This window comes from Culex pipiens, chromosome 3 (assembly GCF_016801865.2).
Source record: "Culex pipiens pallens isolate TS chromosome 3, TS_CPP_V2, whole genome shotgun sequence".
NCBI classification, from domain to species: Eukaryota; Metazoa; Arthropoda; class Insecta; order Diptera; family Culicidae; genus Culex; species Culex pipiens.
Window position 1 is genome coordinate 160,274,950 of NC_068939.1, and position 24,598 is coordinate 160,299,547.

The following is a 24,598-nucleotide window of genomic DNA, read 5'->3' on the forward strand; positions in this document are numbered from 1 at the left end:
CTTTAAAAATCAGCTTTTCTAAGGTAGCAATTTAGGGATAAGTTTTAGAGAAAAATAATATTCCAGGCACTTTTAGAGCTCTAAAAAAACAAACATTTTTATTTTTTTACGAGTAAATTTGAACTTAAGGGCCAAAAGTAACAACCATTTATTGTAAAAAAAATTCAAATTTAAAACATAAATTTCTCGTAAAGGCCAAATTTCAGGCGCCAGTTTGCATTCGCTGAAAAAAACTCGGGATTATTTTTCTTTAACCCTCTACTGCCCAATTTTTTTTTCGAAATTTTTTATTTTTCCCTTGTTCAGGAGGTCATTTTGAGCAACTTTTGTTCTACGAAAAACTTTACTTCTCTTGTTTTATGTTTTTCTTGTTTAATTTTTAGTATTTTATTTTGCATTTATCTTGTTTAGTGTATGTTTGTTTTTGGTAGTATTTGGCCTATTCTACCTACCACCTAATAAAATGACATTTTGCCTATCTAATTTTTTCAGGTTTTTCAGTCACTTTTTCAATTTTTTGCATGTTTTTCACATTTTGGCTATAGAATGGCACCATCATCATTTAAATTGCAAAAAAGTGCTTAGAGGCATAGTCTGGGACACTACAAAAATTACTGCATACTTCTTTTTACTGAAAATATAGGAAATGTTAGTATAAAACACAGCCAAAGTTGACCCCTAAAAAAATACATTTTTAAAAACATTGGCAAAGTCACATAAAACAAGTTAAACTACCAACCCTGAAATTTTCTAAAATTTTAAGAGTTCTTCTTTACAATGCTTTTTAAAGATCAAAGATCGGTTGGAAAATTGTTTTTTGGTGATTTTTTAGATCGAAGCCCGTCTAAAGGCGGGGTTAGGTTGTAGAGGGTTAAACTCGAGATATCTTCATCAAAGGATTAAAATCATTCATTCAATTCAAATTTTTTAAATGTCTTATTTTCAATTTCCATGTAATTTGTAAACCAAAAACAAAAAAGATTTTTTTAGGATGCAGACATTTTTGCGTAGTTAAAAAATTATATAATGATTTATTAGAAAATCTAGAGACGTAGGTGGTACGGGTTCGAATCCCGCCTGTGATCTGGTGATTTTTTCGCGTCTTAACCACTTGATACTACCAGTTGTCGTTTATCTTCGAATATCGTCTTCCATGTAAAAAAATATCCTTTTCAAATTTAAAATCATATCTACCTTTTTGTTTTTTTTTCTCAATTTAAAGATTTTTTTTTTAATATTTCCTGAAGCAGAATAATTTTTTGAACTTTTGAAATTTTAAAACCAAGGCTACAATACATTAGAGTAATGCTCAAAAGAGGAACTGTCACTTAAAGTGCTTGCTCCATATTTGATAGAGCTCCTCCGTCAGCTTTCATAATGAACTCGAACGTTGAATGCCGACTGAGTGCACCTGTCATAATCGTCATTTTGAAGCGACCGTCAGTGAACGCCGCACACGAAGTTGAAACGAACGAACACCGAGCTCGACAATCAACCAGCCACGCGACACGAAGGAACATGCTCTTTCTCTGTCTTTTTTTCTCTCTCTTTTTGTTTGTGCAAAGCTGCGTGGTGAAAGCAATCATTTAAACGCAGTCATGGCGTCAAATAAAAAAAAGTTTGCACTTACCTTCTTTGCCTTCTGTTTGAGTTGTTGTTGGCAACTCGTAGCCAGAAGCTTCGATCAAACATATTTTTTTTAAATATGTTTGTAAAATCAAGAACCTTTTGCATCCTCTTGACGACGTTTCTGGAGTTCCTTTTTTTCGTTGACAGATTCAGGTTGACCTAATTTTTTCTCTACAATTCCACTTACAGCTATGTTCTGAAATTTAGAAGGAAATAAAAATATTATAAGGATGAACAAGGCATTTCGGATTAACAAACAAGAATGTGAGCATTTCAGCGTATATAGATGGTGTTGTTTGTGCACAATAAATATATTACTTCACTCTGTTGTTGCTTCTTCTTTTTTTTATATGATTCTCTACATTACTACGAGTACGAGTTCACGCTCTTCAGCATCGAAGCCCAGCTTGCGTTTTTTTACTTTTTTTTATTTTGTGTGGTGACTAATTTCTTCACCTTATAGAAAAGCTTTGATTTAAAGAAATTACTCAACAGCAAATATGTTTTTTTTTGTTTATAAACTTTAATTTTCAAATTTTTCCTCTGTGTGTTGCATCATTTTAACAAAATAAAATGCTAAAACCGTCAGGTAAAAATAACAAACAAACATTCCGTTGGTGCTACTGAAAATGATTGATTTCAATTGCTTTCATATTACGCTACTAATAATAATGATATTACATGCCGCTGCCTTGCTCTAACAAATGTTCACGCGCGTGTGAAAACGATTAAATGTGTGAGTGAGTTTTGTGACACGTTTGTGATGAGTCTTAGGGACTATAGAAACAAAAAATCTACGAAGAAAGAAAAGGAAAACGAAAAGGAAACACACAATAACTTATTGCCAAAAATTGCTCTTTTTCTTCTTCCTCTTGAATATGTATAAGTATTCTTCGCAATACTACTGCTGGTGCCCACCGATGTGGTAGGTACCTACTTCCGGATGACTTGGCGCAATTGTGAAAAACACGTTTCGTAAAATTAGTGACTCTTGTTTCGCGGGGGATTCTTCCCTAAACAGGTTTGTTTGTAGTAGTAGTACACACGCATACACGCACACACAGACAGAATAAAACAAGCGCGTTTCGTTTCGTTTAATCGGAAACAATCCAGCAACATCGACATTAACGGCGGAACTTGCTATAAATACGAGTTTCGAGAGGGGAAATTGAGAGGGGAAGGGGGGGCGAGGTGAGGTAGAGGTGGGAGGAGGAGGAGGAGGAGGACACTCACAGGTGATTCTGGAGAAAGGACAGAAGCTTCGTTTCGTAGTGCTTGCTCGCCTCCAGGTTGCGCAGCGAGTGGCGCTCGTTCGGGTAGACCTGCAGCTGGTACGGCTTGTTGGCCTTGATCAGTCCGTTCACGAGCTGTGATGTGTGGAAGAAGTGGACGTTCTCGTCGATCAGTCCGTGGATGATGAGCAACCGGTTGTCCCTGGAACAAGAGGAAAGAATAAGAGATGAGAAATTTCATTAGAAAATAAAAAAATTCAAATTTCAACTTTTACATTTTAATTTTCAAAGTTAAGAAATTGATTAAATCAAATCAAATCAAATTATTCGCTCTACAGCATTGCCTTGGCGTTCTCGATTGCGAGATTCCTACTCGAAACTAGGTGTTCGAAGACTTGATTGTTGAGGCAATTGCAAACCTCTTTTTACACCTTAGCTTCCATCCACCCCGGGATTCGAACTGACGACCTTTGGATTGTTAGTCCAACTGCCTACCAGCGACTCCACCGAGACAGGACCCAGGGAGACGATTCCTACACCTGGACTGAGCTAACGACCTAACCTTTTTAGGTTAGTCCGGGGCCAACATTTACTGCCTGTCCGACGGAAGGCGTGATCAGACAAATCTCGTCTCGAAAAATGCCACCGGGACCGTCTGGGATCGAACCCAGGCCGACTGGGTGAGAGGCAATCACGCTTACCCCTACACCACGGTCCCGGCTTCATTGATTAAATATATTGTTTTAATTTAAGAATTCAAAATTTAAAAAATATAAGAATTAAAAAATTAAGCAATTCAAATTTTGTACAAAAATTTTAAAACTGTAAGATTTTTTTATTTTTATAATTTTTTTGGATTGTTTAGCATTTTACGAATGTTTAGAAATAAAGAATTGAGAAATCTGATTTTTTTTAAATTTTCTAGAATTTGAAGAATTAAAAAAAAATAAGTTTTTAGAATTTTTTAAAAATTTAGTTTTGAGGCTCTTAAAATTTATAAAAAAAATTACATTTTGTAGAGATTTTGGAATTTTGAGAATTTATAAAAGATATCAAACAAAAACAAAATTTCTAGAATTAAAAAAAATCAGATTTTTTTTATTTTAAGGATTTTTAGGATAACAAAATTCAGAGAATTAAAAAAAAATAAATATTTTTTTTAGGATTTCCAGAATTAAATTTTTTAGTTTGTTTTAATTAAAAAAACCTAATTTTTTTTTTTTTTAATTTCAAGAATTTTGTGTTTTTTTTTAGAAATTTCAAGAATTTTTAATTTGTTCATTCTAAATCTTAAGAATTTTGCTTTTTTAGAATTTTCAAATATTTTTAATCTTGTAGAGTTTTTAGAATTTTTAGATTCTATAAAAATCAAAATAAAAAAAAAATGAATTTAAAAAAATCAGAATCTATATATTTTTTTTTATTTTAAAATTTACCAAAATAAAAAAATATTTAAAGTTTTAAGAATTTTAATTTTTTAGAAATTTAAAAATTTATAGAATTATAAATATTTTAAGTTTTTTTGGTTCTTTAGAATTTTTAGATATTATTAAAAAAAAAACAAAATAAAAAAAAAAATTCAAAAAAAAAAATCAGAATATTGAGAATTAAAAAAAATACAATTATTATTTTTCAGAATTTTTGAAATTCTAGAATTATAATATCTAGTTTTTTTTTTAATTTAAAAAAATTCAAAAATTTAAATTTTTAGATTGTTTAGGAATTTTTATTTTTTTTTGAATTTATAGAGTTGCTAGAATTTTTAAAATTTTAAGAATTTATAGAATTTCCAGATTTTTTTTTAAATTTTGGAGTTTTTAGAATTAATCAAAAAAAATTTAAGAACATTTAGAACTTTTATTAAAATAGATTTTTTAATTATAATAAAGAACTTAGAACTTTCAGAATTTGTGGAATTTTTCAGAACTTTCAAAAAATCCGAAAAGATTTTTAATTTTTTTTAAACTAATAGAATTTTTTTATTTTTTTTATATTTTTAGGTTGTTCTGAATTTTTAAAAATTTTAGAATTTATAATTTTTTTAGAAATTTCTAGAAATTTTAAGTTTAAAGAATGTTTAGTTTATTTTTTTTTTAATATTGTTTACAATATTTTTTTTGATTTTTTTTTTTGACGTTGTTTAGGTGTAGTGGCCAGCGTGGTTGCCTCTACCCCAATTAGCCTGAGATCGCTCCCAGTGAACAAGCTGAACAATTTAAGAATCTTAGGATTTTGAAAATGATTATATTTTTGAGTTTCGAAATCATTTTTTTTTTTTGAAATTTCCTTTACTGCTTGCAACAGTCTTGCAAAAACATTCCCGCATCTTGGTAACTTTCGAGTGGTTCACCAGTCGATTGATTTCACCTCGATTTCTATTTAAGCTCTACTTTTAATTTCCGTCCCCTTAGTTCGATAGGACGTTAATTATACGGGAATCATGGGGAAATTTGGACCGGACATTCTAATCGACATTCTAATTCTTGCAAAGTTCTTTGTCATACTGGTCATGTGTAACATAACCACCTGCACCTTTTTTTTGCGTCCGCCTCGGGATTCGAACCGGCGACCTATGGATTGTGAGTCCAGTGCGCGGTCCGATTGATCCACACAGGCAGACATCCATCCATACAATGCCACTCAAATCTATACTCACTCGTCCGGGAACTTGTGGATGTAGTTGAGCACCGAGCCGGCCGTGTAGCCGGACCGATTATTGTCGGGAAGATCCATGTACCGCTCGGTGTACCCCGTGTCGTAATACTCCCAGCTCGTAACCGGCGCGCCCGCAATCGACAGCTTAAAGATGTCCGGATGCTGCACCAGGCCCATCAGACTAAGGTAGCCTCCTGGGAATTTAAGAATGTCTATGAAGAGTTGGACTGGCAGAGTTGAGTTGTGGAAACGTACCGTACGACCACCCGTGAATCGCCACCCGCTCCATATCGATGTAACCCAGCTGGTCCGCCAGCTTGCGCAGCACCTCGACCTGATCCGCCAGCTCGACCGTTCCCATCCGGCAGCGGATGTGACTCTCAAACTGAACGCCTCGATGGCGCGAGCCACGCGAATCCACGCACACCACGCAGTAGCCCTGGGCGGCCAGCATGTGCATCCGCAGCTGGCGCATACCCTGGAGAAAACAGAACGCTGAAGTTGAGACACTTCCACAGAGTGGAGACTTTTGGTCAGCTTACCTTGAACGTATTGCTGACCGTCTGGACCTCCGGCCCACCGTACACGTTCAGCACCGTCGGGTACTTGACGCCGAGCGTAAAGTTGTGCGGCTTGAACACCATCGCGTAGATCGTCTCGCCGGACGCCAGCTGCGGGCTGTAGATGGTCGGGTTGTATTGAGTATTTTCCGAGGGGCCACCCTCGAACAGGTACCCCATCGAGATCAGTTCCAGCCCCGACACGCTACCGCTCGGGCAGGTCTGCTTCAGCCGCACCAGCTCCCAGGACGGCGTCGTCTGGATGTTGCAGTACGTCTGCAGGAACATCGTGCAATCCTGGACGGAGAAGAGGCGTTCGTAAAAGTGCGATTACTTGCGCTATTATTCAGGGTTGTTACGGAGAAGTCGAAAAAAATCCGCGCCGTCTCAAAACCCAATCCGCGCGAAATCCGCGCAATATTAAGAAAAATAATTTCACGACAAACATATAAGAGAATAAAAAACGTTAGTTGAGAACACAAATTAAACTCGTTTTCAATAAATAAATACAGTTTTGAATCCGAAATAGCCTCATGAGGCCGAATCTCAGAATGCATTTTTTTTTTAATTTTTTGAAAAATTTCTTAAACCTTAAATAAAATAATTTTTTTTTTAAGGATCAGAATTTAAAACTTCAAGATTTTCTGAATTTAAGAATTTAAGGAATTTAAAAAATTTAAGAAATTTAAGAAATTTAAGAAATTTAAGAAATTTAAGAAATTTAAGAAATTTAAGAAATTTAAGAAATTTAAGAAATTTAAGAAATTTAAGAAATTTAAGAAATTTAAGAAATTTAAGAAATTTAAGAAATTTAAGAAATTTAAGAAATTTAAGAAATTTAAAAAATTTAAGAAATTTAAGAAATTTAAGAAATTTAAAAAATTTAAGAAATTTAAGAAATTTAAGAAATTTAAGAAATTTAAGAAATTTAAGAAATTTAAGAAATTTAAGAAATTTAAGAAATTTAAGAAATTTAAGAAATTTAAGAAATTTAAGAAATTTAAGAAATTTAAGAAATTTAAGAAATTTAAGAAATTTAAGAAATTTAAGAAATTTAAGAAATTTAAGAAAGTTAAGAAATTTAAGAAATTTAAGAAATTTAAGAAATTTAAGAAATTTAAGAAATTTAAGGAATTTAAGGAATTTAAGGAATTTAAGGAATTTTAGGAATTTTAGGAATTTTAGAAATTTTAGGAATTTTAGGAATTTTAGGAATTTTAGGAATTTTAGAAATTTTAGGAATTTTAGGAATTTTAGGAATATTAATAATTTTAAGAATTTTAAGAAATTTAAGAAATTTAAGAAATTTAAGAAATTTAAGAAATTTAATAATTTTAAGGAATTTTAGAAATTTAAGAAATTTAAGAAATTTAAGAAATTTAAGAAATTTAAGAAATTTAAGAAATTTAAGAAATTTAAGAAATTTAAGAAATTTAAGAAATTAAAGAAATTTAAGAAATTTAAGAAATTTAAAAAATTTAAGAAATTTAAGAAATTTAAGAAATTTAAGAAATTTAAGAAATTTAAAAAATTTAAGAAATTTAAGAAATTTAAGAAATTTAAGAAATTTAAGAAATTTAAGAAATTTAAGAAATTTAAGAAATTTAAGAAATTTAAGAAATTTAAGAAATTTAAGAAATTTAAGAAATTTAAGAAATTTAAGAAATTTAAGAAATTTAAGAAATTTAAGAAATTTAAGAAATTTAAGAAATATAAGAAATTTAAGAAATTTAAGAAATTTAAGAAATTTAAGGAATTTAAGGAATTTAAGGAATTTAAGGAATTTAAGGAATTTAAGGAATTTAAGGAATTTAAGGAATTTAAGGAATTTTAGAAATTTTAGAAATTTTAGGAATTTTAGGAATTTTAGGAATTTTAGGAATTTTAGGAATTTTAGGAATTTTAGGAATATTAATAATTTTAAGAATTTTAAGAAATTTAAGAAATTTAATAATTTTAAGGAATTTTAGAAATTTAAGAAATTTAAGAAATTTAAGAAATTTAAGAAATTTAAGAAATTTAAAAAATTTAAGAAATTTAAGAAATTTAAGAAATTTAAAAAATTTAAGAAATTTAAGAAATTTAAGAAATTTAAGAAATTTAAGAAATTTAAGAAATTTAAGAAATTTAAGAAATTTAAGAAATTTAAGTAATTTAAGAAATTTAAGAAATTTAAGAAATTTAAGAAATTTAAGGAATTTAAGGAATTTAAGGAATTTAAGGAATTTTAGGAATTTTAGGAATTTTAGGAATTTTAGGAATTTTAGAAATTTTAGGAATTTTAGGAATTTTAGGAATTTTAGGAATTTTAGGAATATTAATTATTTAAAGAATTTTAAGAAATTTAAGAAATTTAAGAAATTTAAGAAATTTAAGAAATTTAAGAAATTTAAGGAATTTTAGAAATTTAAGAAATTTAAGAAATTTAAGAAATTTAAGAAATTTAAGAAATTTAAGAAATTTAAAAATTTTAAGAATTTTAAGAAATTTAAGAAATTTAAGAAATTTAAGAAATTTAAGAAATTTAAGAAATTTAAAAAATTTAAGAAATTTAAGAAATTTAAGAAATTTAAGAAATTTAAGAAATTTAAAAAAATTTAAGAAATTTAAGAAATTTAAGGAATTTAAGAAATTTAAGAAATTTAAGAAATTTAAGAAATTTAAGAAATTTAAGAAATTTAAGAAATTTAAGAAATTTAAGAAATTTAAGAAATTTAAGAAATTTAAGAAATTTAAGAAATTTAAGAAATTTAAGAAATTTAAGAAATTTAAGAAATTTAAGAAATTTAAAAAATTTTAGAAATTTAAGAAATTTAAGGAATTTAAGGAATTTAAAGAATTTTAAGGAATTTTAGGAATTTTAGAAATTTTAGGAATTTTAAGAATTTTAAGAAATTTAAGAATTTTAAGGAATTTAAGAAATTTAAGAAATTTAAGAAACTTAAGAAATTTAAAAAATTTAAGAAATTTAAGAAATTTAAGAAATTTAAGAAATTTAAGAAATTTAAGAAATTTAAGAAATTTAAGAAAATTAAGAAATTTAAGAAATTTAAAAAATTTAAGAAATTTAAGAAATTTAAGAAATTTAAGAAATTTAAGAAATTTAAGAAATTTAAGGAATTTAAGGAATTTAAGGAATTTAAAGAATTTTAGGAATTTTAGGAATTTTAGGAGTTTTAGGAATTTTAGGAATTTTAGGAATTTTAATAATTTTAAGAATTTTAAGAAATTTAAGAAATTTAAGAAATTTAAGAAATTTAAGAAATTTAAGAAATTTAAGAAATTTAAGAAATTTAAGAAATTTAAGAAATTTAAGGAATTTAAGAAATTTAAGGAATTCAAGGAATTTAAGGAATTTAAGAAATTTAAAGAATTTAAAGAATTTTAGGAATTTTAGGAATTTTAGGAATTTTAGGAATTTTAAGAATTTTAGGAATTTTAGGAATTTTAAGGAATTTTAGGAATTTTAGGAATTTTAGGAATTTTAGGAATTTTAGGAATTTTAGGAATTTTAGGAATTTCAGGAATTTTAGGAATTTTAATAATTTTAGGAATTTTAAGAATTTTAAAAATTTTAAGAATTTTAAGAATTTTAAGAATTTTAAGAATTTTAAGAATTTAAGGAATTTTAAGAATTTTATAAATTTTAAGTATTTTAAGAATTTAAGAGTTTTAAGAATTTTAAGAATTTAAGAGTTTTAAGAATTTTAAGAATTTTAATAATTTTAATAATTTTAAGAAATTTAAGAAATTTAAGAAATTTAAGAAATTTAAGAATTTAAGAATTTAAGAATTTAAGAATTTAAGAATTTAAGAATTTAAGAATTTAAGAATTTAAGAATTTAAGAATTTAAGAATTTAAGAATTAAAGAATTTAAGAATTTAAGAATTAAAGAATTAAGAATTTAAGAATTTAAGAATTTAAGAATTTAAGAATTTAAGAATTTAAGAATTTAAGAATTTAAGAATTTAAGAATTTAAGAATTTAAGAATTTAAGAATTTAAGAATTTAAGAATTTAAGAATTTAAGAATTTAAGAATTTAAGAATTTAAGAATTTAAGAATTTAAGAATTTAAGAATTTAAGAATTTAAGAATTTAAGAATTTAAGAATTTAAGAATTTAAGAATTTAAGAATTTAAGAATTTAAGAATTTAAGAATTTAAGAATTTAAGAATTTAAGAATTTAAGAATTTAAGAATTTAAGAATTTAAGAATTTAAGAATTTAAGAATTTAAGAATTTAAGAATTTAAGAATTTAAGAATTTAAGAATTTAAGAATTTAAGAATTTAAGAATTTAAGAATTTAAGAATTTAAGAATTTAAGAATTTAAGAATTTAAGAATTTAAGAATTTAAGAATTTAAGAATTTAAGAATTTAAGAATTTAAGAATTTAAGAATTGAAGAATTTAAGAATTTAAGAATTTAAGAACTTAAGAATTTAAGAATTTAAGAATTTAAGAATTTAAGAATTTAAGAATTTAAGAATTTAAGAATTTAAGAATTTAAGAATTTAAGAATTTAAGAATTGAAGAATTTAAGAATTTAAGAATTTAAGAATTTAAGAATTTAAGAATTTGAGAATTTAATAATTTAAGAATTTAAGAATTTAAGAATTTAAGAATTTAAGAATTTAAGAATTTGAGAATTTAATAATTTAAGAATTTAAGAATTTACATTTTTGTTCTTTTGATTATTTTAACACTTTTTCAATTTTAAAAATTTTCATTTAATAATTTTAAATTCTTGAATTTTGAATCATAAATTTTTAGAGTTTTGGATTTCCGATATTTTAAATTTTGAATTTAGAAATTTCGATTTTTTAAATTTCTAAAATAAGAATTTTTGAATACAAAAAAACTTTTAAATTTTAAATTATTTGATATTATTTTTCTTTATAACTTGAAAGTAATTCTATCTCTCTCAATTGCTTTATTTATCAAAACTGCGATCCGCGCGAAATCCGCGCCTAAGCCAAATTAGCCAGCAAATCCGTGCGATCCGCACCTTCCGTAACAACCCTGAATCCATACTCACATCGTTGAACTCGATGGTGAACGAATAGCCGGGCACGGTCAGCAGCCGCAGCCAGTTGGGCTTGAGCAGACTGACCGCGTACAGGTGCTTCTCGAGCGGCGTCTGGCGCAGTCCCATGAAGTAGACCAGCTGGCGCTTCTTGTCGACCCAGACGTTACGGCCGAGCACCTCCCATTCGCCGGATGTTAGGGCGACCTGTGGACAGTAAGGTCAGTGGTCTTCTTACTAATATGTAGCAGTTCCACCAACTCACCTTGTTGACGATCCGCGGCACGAGCGTCCCGCACGACCCGTCCAAGCTGTGACTGTGGTGATGGTGGTGATAGTGATGATTGCTGGTGTCCATCGCGGACGAGTGATTGCTACTATTGTCGACAGTATTGTTGCTGTGGTTATGATGATGATTGTGGTTCCTACTGCTACCGCCGCCACCGTTCGACGCAGCGGCCGCTAGACTAGACGTGACCAAGTACAGATGCCGGAAGCCGGTTTCCTCCGAGGCCCAGAGGAACGTCACTCCGTTGTCGGTGAGTTCGAGAAAGTGCAGGATGTCGTTCACGTTGACCCAGTTCGGGGAGGTCTCGCTGTAGATGACCTGCATCGGGCGGCAGGTCACCGACGTCGACGACTTCCAGTACTCGTTGGAGGCGCTGGAAGATTCGGGTTTGCTGTTGTTGTGGCTGCTTGAGCTTGTGGTGCCGGTGCTGCCAGCTCCGGAGGTGCCGGGCGACGGCGATGAGCTGCTGTACAGCTCGCAAAAGTTGTCCAGTGGGATTAGGACCAGGTCGAGGCGTTGCTGGATGCGGTTCACCAGTTGGGCCCAAACGCTGAAATAATAAATACATAAATATTATTCATTTAATTTTGATATTGAAACTTTGAAGAAAAGATAGAAAGTTGGGTGCCAATAAAAAATCGTCAACAGAGATACCCCCTTGCTCATTTTTTTTAGGGAAAAATAAGTAACTGAGCAGTTCTCTAGGATTTCGTTCATTCGATTTTTTTTGTATTTTTTAATCCGACTGAAACTTTTTTGGTGCCTTCGGTATGCCCAAAGAAGCCATTTTGCATCATTAGTTTGTCCATATAATTTTCCATACAAATTTGGCAGCTGTCCATACAAAAATGATTTATGAAAATTCAAAAATCTGTATCTTTTGAAGGAATTTTTTGATCGATTTGGTGTCTTCGGCAAAGTTGTAGGTATGGATACGGACTACACTGGAAAAAAATAATACACGGTAAAAAAAATTTGGTGATTTTTTTATTTAACTTTTTATCACTAAAACTTGATTTGCAAAAAAACACTATTTTTATTTTTTTTTATTTTTTGATATGTTTTAGAAGACATAAAATGCCAACTTTTCAGAAATTTCCAGGTTGTGCAAAAAATCATTGACCGAGTTATGATTTTTTTAATCAATACTGATTTTTTCAAAAAATCGAAATTTTGGTCGCAAAAATTTTTCAACTTCATTTTTCGATGTAAAATTAAATTTGCAATCAAAAAGTACTTTACTGAAATTTTGATAAAGTGCACCGTTTTCAAGTTAAATCCATATTTAGGTGACTTTTTTGAAAATAGTCGAAGTTTTTCATTTTTTTAAATTAGTGCACATGTTTGCCCACTATTTTTGAAAAGTTGAGAAAATTCTCTATATTTTGCTTCTCCGGACTTTGTTGATACGACCTTTAGTTGCTGAGATATTGCAATGCAACGGTTTAAAAACAGGAAAATTGATGTTTTCTAAGTCTCACCCAAAACAGCCCACCATTTTTAACCCTCTACTGCCCAAATTTTTTTTTCGAAAATTTTTATTTTTCCCGTTTTCAGGAGGTCATTTTGAGCAACTTTTGTTCTACGAAAAACTTTACTTGTCTTATTTTATGTTTTTCTTGTTTCATTTTTAGTATTTTAATTTGCATTTATCTTGTTTATTTTATGTTTGTTTTTGGTAGTATTTGGCCTACTCTACTGCCCACCATTGAAAAAACGGCTAATATCCACTTTTGGCAAAAACGAGATATTAGCACTAGCTGGTAGAGGATGTTCCAATGCATCTTGTGGAACTTGAATTTCACTGAAATAGTGTTTAGACTTGGCTGCCGATGCGAAAAACCAAACGGCTAATATGCCACTCTTATGGGAACTTGCCTTGACGGAGATTTTGTGAGAAACACTAAAACGCGTTTTTCTCGGAATACTTGATTTGGCATAATAGCCGAATTTTCAATTATGGGCAGTCTACCACCTCCTATCATAACATTTTGCCTATCTAATTTTTTCATGTTTTTACAGTAACTTTTTCATTTTTTTGCATGTTTTTCACATTTTCTGCTGAAAAATGAAACCATTATCATTTAAATTGTAAATAAATGCGTAAAGGCATAGTCTGGGGCACTAGAAAAATTACTGCTAACTTCTTTTTACTTAAAGTCTAGGAAATGATAGTGAAAAACACAGCCAAAGTTGACCACTAAAAAAATGAAATTTTTAAAAACATTGGCAAAGTCACATAAAACAAGTAAAACTTCCAGCCCATACATTTTCTAAAATTTAAGGAGTTCTTCTTTCCAATGCTTTTTAAAGATCAAAAATTGGTTGAAAAATTGATTTTTGGCGATTTTTTAAATCGAAGCCCGTCTAAAGGCGGGGTTGGGTTGTAGAGGGTTAAATGTCGATATCTCAGCAACTAATGGTCCGATTTTCAATGTTAAAATATGAAATATTTGTGGAATTTTCCGATCTTTTCGAAAACATTGTTTTCAAAATTTTCAAATCAGGACTAACATTTTAAAAGGGCGTAATATTGAATGTTTGGCCCTTTTGAAATGTTAGTCTTGATTTGAAAATTTTGAAAACAATGTTTTCGAAAAGATCGGAAAATTTCACAAATATTTCATATTTTAACATTGAAAATCGGACCATTAGTTGCTGAGATATCGACATTTAAAAATGGTGGGCTGTTTGGGTGAGACTTAGAAAACATCAATTTTCCTGTTTTTAAACCTTCGCATTGCAATATCTCAGCAACTAAAGGTCGTATCAACAAAGTCCGAAGAAGCAAAATATAGAAAATTTTCTCAGCTTTTCAAAAATATTTTTTTCAGAAGTGGGCAAGCATGTGCACTAATTTAAAAAAATGAAAAACTGCGACTATTTTGAAAAAAGTTACATAAAAATGGCTATAACTTGAAAACGGTGCACTTTATCAAAATTTCACTGAAGTACTTTTTGATTGCAAATTCAATTTTACACCGAAAAATGTAGTTGAAAAAAATTTGCGACCAAAATTTCGATTTTTTGAAAAAATCAGTATTGATTAAAAAATTCATAACTCGGTCAATGATTTTTTGCACAACCTGGAAATTTCTGAAAAGTTGGCATTTTATATCCTCTAAAACATATCAAAAAATAAAAAAAATAAAAATAGTGTTTTTTTGTAAATCAAGTTTTAGTGATTAAAAGTTAAATAAAAAAATCACCAAATTTTTTTTACCGTGTTTTTTTTTACAGTGTAGTCCGTATCCATACCTACAACTTTGCCGAAGACACCAAATCGATCAAAAAATTCCTTCAAAAGATACAGATTTTTGAATTTTCAAACATCATTTTAGTATGGACAGCTGCCAAATTTGTATGGAAAATTATATGGACAAACTAATGATGCAAAATGGCTTCTTTGGGCATACCGAAGGCACCAAAAAAGTTTCAGTCGGATTAAAAAATACAAAAAATTAAATTGAAGAAAAAAGACCGATTTCGTAGAGAATTGCTCTTCCGTTTCGTTTTCGTTTAACGGAGCAAGGTGGGGGACGCGGCCTCAAGTCAGTCCAAGTCCGTTTTCTTGTGGAAAAAAGGGTAGTGGCCGAACTAGTATTGCATACAAAATGAACACCACCGGAAGATATAGGGGATCGGGAGGGGGAAGGTGAGAGAAAATTAGTGTAGGTGTGAGTTTTAAGAACTTGGATGACTTGAGCAGTTACGTTAATCTAAGTTTAACACTGAATAAAGAAAATCTGAAATTATGATTCAAAGTAAAAAGGCCCGAAAGAAATTGAATTATGAGTTAATTAAATAAGAAAATGTAACTAATCGGAGATTTATACAAAGGAAACCTATAATTTAAAGGAAATTAAAAAAATACTGGAAAACAAAAGATGAAAACTAACTTGTCTAGGGAATATAAATCTTGAGGCCTTTTTACTGGGCCCGTCTTGTCACGTCCGTCAGTAGTCTTGTCGTACATTACAATTAGAAGCAGATCTGCCAATAAAATAGTACACTTTGACCAATTTAACTAATAATTTATGCCCAATTATTCATTTTAGGATAACTAACTAACTTGAATCAACAACCTCAACTAAACTGTCTGAAAGTAACTTGAATCTTAAATCCCCGAAATTTTAAATACAAAGGCAAACATTCCTTTACCTAGTTTTTAAACATGACTTGCCGCTTCCAAAACCAATAAACATAAATGAACAGTTCATAATTTACAAGGTGAATACTCTTCGTTAAGAAGAATATTTCGTGCCTTCCATTTCATTAGGGCACAGAAGCTCTGCAAACAAGAGTGTATCCCTATCATACCTTATATAAACTGTCATTTGAGTGAAAGAGATGAACTCCTGTTCACAAAACTAATGTGTCCCTTTCAAATGTTAGGCTCCATTCGATCGTCAGAACTCCAGTAAATCCTCGATTCGCAACAATGGACGATACAACCATAATCCGAGAACCGTTAGTTCAACAGATTAACGAATTTTGTCCGATATCATTCCATTATTGATTGATCGAGACTCTATGGATGTTTTGACAATTCCGAATGGTTAGTATATCACTTAAATTGAAATCAGAGATTCTGATAGCATCACTTAACTCGCCTAGAACTGTCGGCCTGGAATTATTAAACAATCTAAAGTTACAAAAAAACTAGCTATTCTGAGTGCCTTGCAAAAAACATATTTATTAAAATACCAGATCCTAACCTAACACGTACATTAAGATAAGAAAAAATCACGCTTCTGTTTTTGTGATTAATTAAATTATTTAATATAATCCCACAATGCCTAGAAGAGACCACTCTTACTGTTGTGCGTAAGCGTTGCTTTGCTTTATGAATTTCTACCTAAGCTAACGATGTATCAAAAAGATTTAAACCTGTTCCTACCAGATTTTATAAACAAGAATATTGAGATGCAAATAAAAAAAATCAATATCTTGCAATTTTACATAGTATAAAAGTTGTGATTTCTATCAACACAAGTATATAAATATAAAATAAATGTGTGATATATATCAACATCGGAAACCATCTTTGCAAATAGCCCTGAAACGACGGCAACGTGTGGCTCCATCTCCAGGGATTTCGTAGAGAATTGCTCTTGTACAAATATTTTGAAAAATTGTTGTCACCCCTTGCTAAATTTTTTGTTTTCGTCAAATCTAAATTTTTTTGAAAACTAATGATTGCAAAACATCGGAACTAGTGTAAAATTCATTTTATTTTTTTCATTTTATTTATTTTTTTGACTCCAGTCAACCCCGGCCAGAACCGAGAGACAAAAACTTTGAAAAATATTTGCATCGGCCAAACTAAAATTTTTGGAAATTCAAAAACTACAAAAATTTAGAAGTTTAAAAAATGTAAATACAGTTCGTTCTCGATTATCCAAAGTCCTCGCCAACATTTTTATTTGTGGGATTGAAAATAACCTGAAATATGACTCCAATAATGCACAAATTGATGAATTTATTTTATTTCAATTTCATTTCATTGAAGAACTTAGGAAGCGTTTTTTTTTGGATTTTTGACCCCTTCTCCCCATTGTAACAAAATTTCCACATAAATTTAAAAAAAAGGTATGAAGCGTAACACAGCCTTGCTTGATATCATATTTTGAAAGTTAACTGAAGATTTAAGATTTACAATAATATAGTAATACGGACGTCCGGGGTAATACAATTATTATTATTATTATTATTACATAACACTTTTTTCTATATAGACTGATTTTTTTTTAATGAAGGAAATTCCATTACAATGTAAGTTTTCTACAATTTTTTGCTAAATAAAAGAGACTGAAAAATACAGGCAAATAAACAAAGCAGGACAACTTTTAAACACAAAAAAGTGCGATTTTGTTTGTTTGCCGTAGTATAATAACTCCTTAAGATGTTCATTCCTTTAAAAATAACGAAATTCACTCTTTTCAAATTTTTTTTTTTTGTCTTTTTTACATTCTTTACAAAATTAAAAGAAGGGAGAATTTTATCTAACAACATATGCCAGTTTTTCATTTCAAAGAATTATTTCTGCATTCCTCTTGAAAAATATAGGAAAAAAAAATTCCGCGGTCTATCAAAAATAAGAAAAATAAATATTCCGGGAAACGTCAATTCAGGGTCCAAAGCAAATAAAAAGGACAAACATACAAATAAAAGAAAACAAACAAAAAACAGAACAAGTTTGGCAGTCAGACCTCCTAAACACGAGTTAAAAAATGAAATAACATAACAATATGGGCAAAATGTAGGGACTAAATAAAAAAAAAATGGATAAAACATGCCAACTTACTACTTCGAGTCCGGCGTCCATCCGACGCGCACCACGTACTCGGCCCACGGGAACGCGTACGTCAGCGGACACTGCAGCTCCCGGATGCACGCGTCCGTAATCTTGAGCGACTCCGACAGCCGAAACTGAACGAGCTTGAGCTTGGACTTGGCGTTGGCGGAACCAGCGCGCGGGAACCGATACTCCTCGTAGTCCCCGCCGACGGACTGCGACGAGGGGAAGGTATACAGACTGACGTCGCTTTCGTCCACCTCTTCGTACACTATCCGGTAGATTTCGTCGGCGCTGGCCGGTTGCCACCAGAAGCCCTGGTAGCGGCTGAACTCTTCCTGCATGACGTACGAGGGGACACCGGCGGTGAGTGGGTCTTCCGAGAACGAGCGCCGTCCGTCGTGGGCGTACGTGAGTCGTTCGCTGTGGCCGCTTAGCGTGTGAATGACCCAGATGTCGCCGTTGCAGACGTACGCGACGAGGTCCGAGTTTTGGGGGCAGATTTGCGGGTCGATGGCAGCCGAGCGTTGGAAGATGCGGAGTTCGGTGGCGAAGAGCGTTCCCTCGCCGTAGCCGGTGTCGAGGCATTGGTAGAGCGTGTTGCATGCGGGGAACACGATCTTGCCGCTGGATTTGTGCAGTTCGTACGAGGTGATGCCCCAGATGGAGAGGCGTTTGCGCTCGAGCAGGAGCTGGACCTCGCGGGAGTTGCTGATGGAGAGGGGGGACACGATCGGTTCCAGCACGGGGTGCCACTCGAGCCGGTTCGGGGCTCGGTTGTCGGTGTCGCTGGCGGGAACGTCGGCGTAGAACAGGACCGTGTCCCACCCGTTGGCAGGAGGTGGACTTAGGAAGTAGACCCGGGTGCGCCCGTCGGACAGCGTGCGGAAGTTTACGTTCATCGGGAACATGCTGGACAGCGAGGACATCTGGCGGCGCATCTCGTTGACGATCGTCTTCAGCTCGGACCAACTCTTCTTGCGACCTCCGGCCGGCGACATCAGTGTCATTGTTCGCTGCTGCTGCTGCCCGTTGGAACCGTGGGCGGCATTGTCATCGCTGTTGCTGTCGTCGCTGTCCCGAAGCGAGATGCCGCGGCCACTGCCGGAAGCTCCCGCCGTCGACCCGTTGCCACTCGTTCCGGCACCACCTCCACCTCCACCACCCCCACTCCCAATACTACTGCCGTCCATCCTCTTCCGGATCTTGGCCCAAATTCTGCTAGCTTCCTCCAAGTTGGCAAACAGCGCTAACAAAACTGGCAGCAGCTGACCTAGATTTATCTCACCCAGCTCGGAAGCCTGCGCGCAACTGCGTCTCAACCCTCAAGTTATCCGCCTCTCGTCGTCTTCGTCGTTCCCAAATCCAGATCTTCCGACTCTCAGGTCGAACCTTCACGCATTATCGCGGTCTTATCAGTGTGTGACCCCTCTCTATCTCTCTCACTCCCAGCGGGGGGGCAAGTTCCACGCCTTACTCCTCCTTCTCCACCCTCCTCGCACCGATCGATCGGGTCCAATGACTTGGACAAAATTTAATTTTGAGCGTGACAGACGTCGACGGAAAACAAGGAACCTATCACACTCCACAGACCACACCAAGTGGCCAACTCACCACCACCCACGGAACACGCACAGGTTTTGCAACATTCACTTTTCTTTTTTTTATTTTGCGTTGGCAAAAACCAGAAAATCTCTTCGTTTTTCTTTTTCTCGCCTTCAGATTTTCCTTCTCCTCCCACAATGTCGCCTGACCCAGGAGAGGACACCACGGGTGTGCGTGCGTGCGTTTCTGGCCACTTTCTCTTTTCGCGCTGAGGGTCCGCCGCGGAGGAGACACAAAAGTGCGATGCTGCCGATGGTGACTTTTGGCAAGAGTGGTGTCTTTCTTTTATTTTTGCGTTGACTTTTCTCCGCTGCTCTCTCCTCGCTGTTTTGACGTTTTGCCCTTTTTCGGGTTGTTTTTGTTTTGGGCGGCGTGGAAGGCGGCGGCGGCGACGGCGCCGCCAGGGATGCATTCAAATCAACTTTTTTTTATTGAATTCTTAAATTCCAGAGTTTTTTTTGAAAAGGACCAATAAACCATTGTCTTTCATATGTTTATAGGACCTAATCAAAAAAAACTCTAGAATTCTTAAATTCTTAAATTCTTAAATTCTTAATATTTTTCTTTCCTTGACCGTTTCTTGAGCGGTTTTTCATATATAAGGCTAGTATGGAGATCGGAAGGAAAGGGGTCAAGAAACAGCTTTACGAACAGCAGAACAAAGGAGAGGGAGCGTTTTCTTGGGACTTTTCTTCACCCTATCTGGCTTGCTTTCGCTGCCGCTGCTGCCCATTTGAAATTTTTCTTGACCGGTTCCTTCCGAAGTGCGTATACCGCTTATGGAGTTTTGCTTTCCTTCCGATCTGCGTATCAGCCTTATACGCAGCTCCAAACGGATTCCAGTCAACTCAATCGGAATTCTGAAACGGAATTCAATTCGACACGGTTTTTTTTAATATATCAAGATATATAGATATTAGGGTGGGTACGTTTTTCAAAAAGTTCTCGGATCAAGTTTTAGTATGGTTCCCCTTGAAGGGCATGCCCATAGGGACTTTCATGCCAAATATCAGCTCATTTGGTTGTAAACTGGCTGCGCGCATCAGGGTTAAAGTTTACATGGGAATTACTATGGGAAATTGGAACTTTTTGTTCAAACGCTCCTACAGGTCTGGGAAAATCACGCGCCAACTTCTGGTATGGTCAGGCCTATGGGGAATGGTCTGTAGAACATTTTTCCCGAAGAGAGCATATGGATTCGTTGTCCCTAGACCTGGCGCATCGGCAAACAATCCGATGTCTCCGGAATCAACGGTTTTCCCTGAAAAAGCATTAAATTTTCCTTAGCATGCTATGAAAGCTTTGTCGTAGTTTTTGGCCTAAACCGAGCGAGAGTCTTTTCTTTATTTCAAGATCCCACCACCCACCACTTGAAACTAAACTGCTCGCTTCAACACTGAAAACCAGACTAAAGACCTCTCTCTGATTTGCGATGCACCAAAGCTACTCTCCCGCTACCAACGATCCGATGTGCACAGACACATACAAAACACTCTAATTTCTATCTCCCGCGCCGCCTTCGTGTGTTTCGCATTCTCTCTTTTCAACACCAACGCTTCGCGTTGCGTCGACTACACTCAACGCTCGCGACGCACTAATACAGTCGCACACGCATTGCTTGTCTATTTCAAAGCACACCGATGTTGCTCTTGCTTCGTGAGCGTCGTCGCTCGTTCGAAACTCGACACTAATAATACAAATGGTCATAAATGACTTCTCTAAAATATTGCGCACTAATTCTGATATTCTAAGCTATCTCTACGAAACATTATTATGTACACGCCTTATCTGCGACATTTTCCTTCTCCTGTACTCTGTTTAACAGAGAAAAAACAGCCACAACCGTCCTTAAAACTGACAGAATTTCTCATCGCAAATTTTTACTCATCATCATCGTAAAATTCTTCCTAAAAATTCAGGCGAAGGCTACAACATAAAGCCATGTGGGTCATTAAGCCTCCGTTTCCTAAATCTTTGCATCAAATTGAATGAAACATTCTCGCCATGAAATAAATTCTTTAGCACAGTCATTTATTTACTCACAATCATCTTCAAATTCTCCCTAGGTAATCAAACAAACGCTCTAACGCAATGCGTATAGGTCATCACTTTTTCAAATCAAACATCGAAACTCGCCAAATCATCATCAACCACAGAGATTAAATCTTAAAGCACAGCGATTTCCCACTCGCATTCATTATTTCTTAACTACCCTAGAAACAAATCATTCCTCCTTGAAAACAAATCAAGACTACCAAATACCACTCTTCTAATCTTCACATCAAACTGACCAAAACTTCCAAACACATCGATCATTCTGTGCGCTACGCTCATTTTTTAACTCTCACCTGAAATCAAATTCATAAGAACAACGATTTGCTTATCATCATCAAATCTTGGCATCAAACTGATTAAAAAAAATAATCAAACACATCGAAGCTCTCAATCATCATCTTTTAAAATGTCCACAGAGATGAAATCCCAAAACACAGCGATTTCCGCTCACAAAACAAATCCTCCTAGTAAATAAATCAAGACTATCAAAATTCCGCTCTTCAAATATTTGCAGCAAACTGTCAAACTGATAAAAATTCTCAGGCACATCTTTTTTTTTCTCGCTATAATCATTCTTTAAATTCTCACAGAAATCAAATTCTGAAGAAAAACAGCACTTTTTATTCACAATCATCATATTTAAACTCTCCCTAAATTGTCAATCAAATCTCCCTCAAATTCTCAAACACATCGATTAGTTTGATGGTTATCATCATTCTTTTTTCACTAGAAATCATTTTTCCACTAGAAATCAATATCTTAAGCCTAGCAGTTTTTGCACACAATCGCCATATTTAAACTCTCCCCTGAATTTCAATCAAGTCATCATCGATCAAAACCAACTCATTTTTGAATTATCTTCAGAACTCAATCAAAAGCTCCAATTCAACTCATGTAAGCCTTCAAGCTACCCTTTCTCAAATCCACGGCACAAACTGACCCAAATTCATAATCACATCGATTATTATCGCTCAAAACCAACTTTTCTTATATTCTCTCCAGAAATGTGATACTGACTGACACTCTAAAACTCACGAAAGTTCTCGATTGCAATGATCAACATTTAACATCTCTCTTGAAACACAATCACAGGCTCCAGTCTAGGCTCCAACTTAGACGTGAAGGCTCTTAGGCCACTTGCTTCAAATTAAACGAATTTCCCAAACACATCGATCATTTCTAGACTACTTTTTCAAAACAACCAATGCGCCATATCGATTACCGATTCCCAAATCTTTGCCTAAAACCAAACAAAACGATTTTTCCAGCTCTCAATCATCTTTTAATTCTCCTTAGAAGTTCAATAATAGGCATTAACAGAAAGGTGTGTGGGTCCTCCTCAGGCTACCGCTTCTAAAGTCTCTCCACACATATATTACTCCTGCTCGCAATCCTCATCTTCTAATTCCTACTCGAAATGAAGTTTATAAATACAGTGATTCCTTTACTCACAATCATCTTTAATTCTCGCTAGAAGAAAAAAATCAGAGGCTCCAACGCAAGGTGTGTTAGTCATCAGGTCACTCTTTTTAAAGGTCTTCGCATCAAACTGATTGAATTTCTCAAAACATCGATGCCTGCAATCATCATCTTTCAAATTATCAAAATTGACCAAATTCCAAAACACAGCGATTTTCCGCTCACAATCATAATCCCTTCATTACTAAGAAAAACAAATCTGCCTAGAAAACAAATCATTCCTTCCTGAAATCAAGACCATCAAATACTGCTCCTCAAAACTTCACATGAAACTGATCAAAACTCTCAAGCACATCGATCATTCTGTGCGTTACGCTCATTTTTAATTCTCACCAGAAATCAAATTCTTGAGCACAGCGATTTTTCGCTCATCATAATCTTTAAACTCTCCCTAGAATATCAATCAAATATCTCTTGATCAAAACCAACTTATTTTTAATTCTCTTCAGAACTCAATCAAAGGCTCCAATACAACTCATGTAAGCCTTCAAGCTACCCTTTCTCAAACCCACGGCACAAACTTACTCAAATTCATAAACACATTGAGTATAATCGCTCAAAACCATTTTTTCTAAAATTCTCCCCAGCCTCCTTTTACTGAATGACACTCTCAAACTCACGACAATTCTCGTTCGTAATAAACACAATTTAACATCTCCCTACAAATATGCTCCAACTTAAAATGTTTCGCCTCAAACCGACTGGTAAACCTGAATTCCACAATTCCTCCCGTTAGCAACCAGCTTCATCCCCAAAAACTCAACTATAATTTCTGAACTCTTTCCAAAAACAAGTGACAAATTACCTCTCTAGGTTAAAGTCACGTTAATAAAATAAACAACAACTTTCCAAAAACTCAACCAAAGCCCGAAGCGTAAGCGTATATTTTATCAATCTACCCTCCATCATAAGTGATTGATTTCATCAAACTCGACTATTTTTCCTATTCCACCTCTAGTTTTCTCTACAAACCCACAGAAAGGCTCCATCGTAAAGGTTGAACAACTCCAACTAATTTCAAACCTGCAGCCAACAGTCACGCTCCTCCCATGAACCTCGATCTCCGTAGCAAATTAGTAACGCTCGTCTTATCAACCTTTATACTTAACCCTCTTCATCTGAAGTCACAAAACATATATATTATAGCCAATAGCCAACGAGCAACGTCCGTTTAACAGATACCCCGTTACGGCCATCAAGCAACGCTCGTCTCGCCAATACACCCGTTTGGCCAACGACCAACAACGCTCGTCATACAAACGCATTGTTAAGGCCAACGAGCTACACAGAAAAAAAAATGTAAATTTACCCGAAACTGAAACCTTGAATTAAACGTAAACATGCTCGATGTAACTTTGAAAATCAATGTAAAAAGTTGAACTGCATTTAAAGACCCTTCTTGTAAAATGAGATTGAATGTAATGCATGAATCTTATGTAAATGGAACTTTTATTCCTCCCAATTCATTAATTTGTAAATTTAAAAAGCATGTAAATGAAGCTTGATGTAAATTTGCTATCTTTTGGTGAATGACAGCTGATGAAAACAAAACAGATATTTTTGCGCGGCAGAGCATCAAGTTGTTTATCAAGTCAAGTGCTCAAAACTAATTGCAAGATTTGAATTGTTTTGTTGATTTTTGTGCTATGGATCTTCGGAAACGTCGGTTAATCAAAACAAAACAAACCAAACTCGGGTTTGCGTTGGAAGGTTGTTGTGAATGGCAACAATTAGGAAGTTTTGTTTGTTAATGAAACTTGTTTTGCATGTT

The 24,598-nt window shown here is 33.5% G+C and overlaps 1 protein-coding gene across 1 annotated transcript; it reads right to left on the reverse strand.

Moving 5' to 3' along the window:
- Positions 1–1,900: 1,900 nt before the first annotated feature.
- On the reverse strand, positions 1,901–19,574 carry LOC120413668 (dipeptidyl peptidase 9). The gene is made up of 7 exons (XM_039574594.2): positions 17,698–19,574; positions 11,367–11,940; positions 11,114–11,308; positions 6,059–6,373; positions 5,772–5,994; positions 5,518–5,710; positions 1,901–3,063 (listed from the first exon to the last, which is right to left on the reverse strand). Exons 1-7 carry the CDS (start codon positions 18,879–18,881, stop codon positions 2,859–2,861), a joined length of 2,889 nt encoding a protein of 962 aa, XP_039430528.1. The 5' UTR covers positions 18,882–19,574; the 3' UTR covers positions 1,901–2,858.
- Between the last annotated feature and the right edge of the window lie 5,024 nt (positions 19,575–24,598).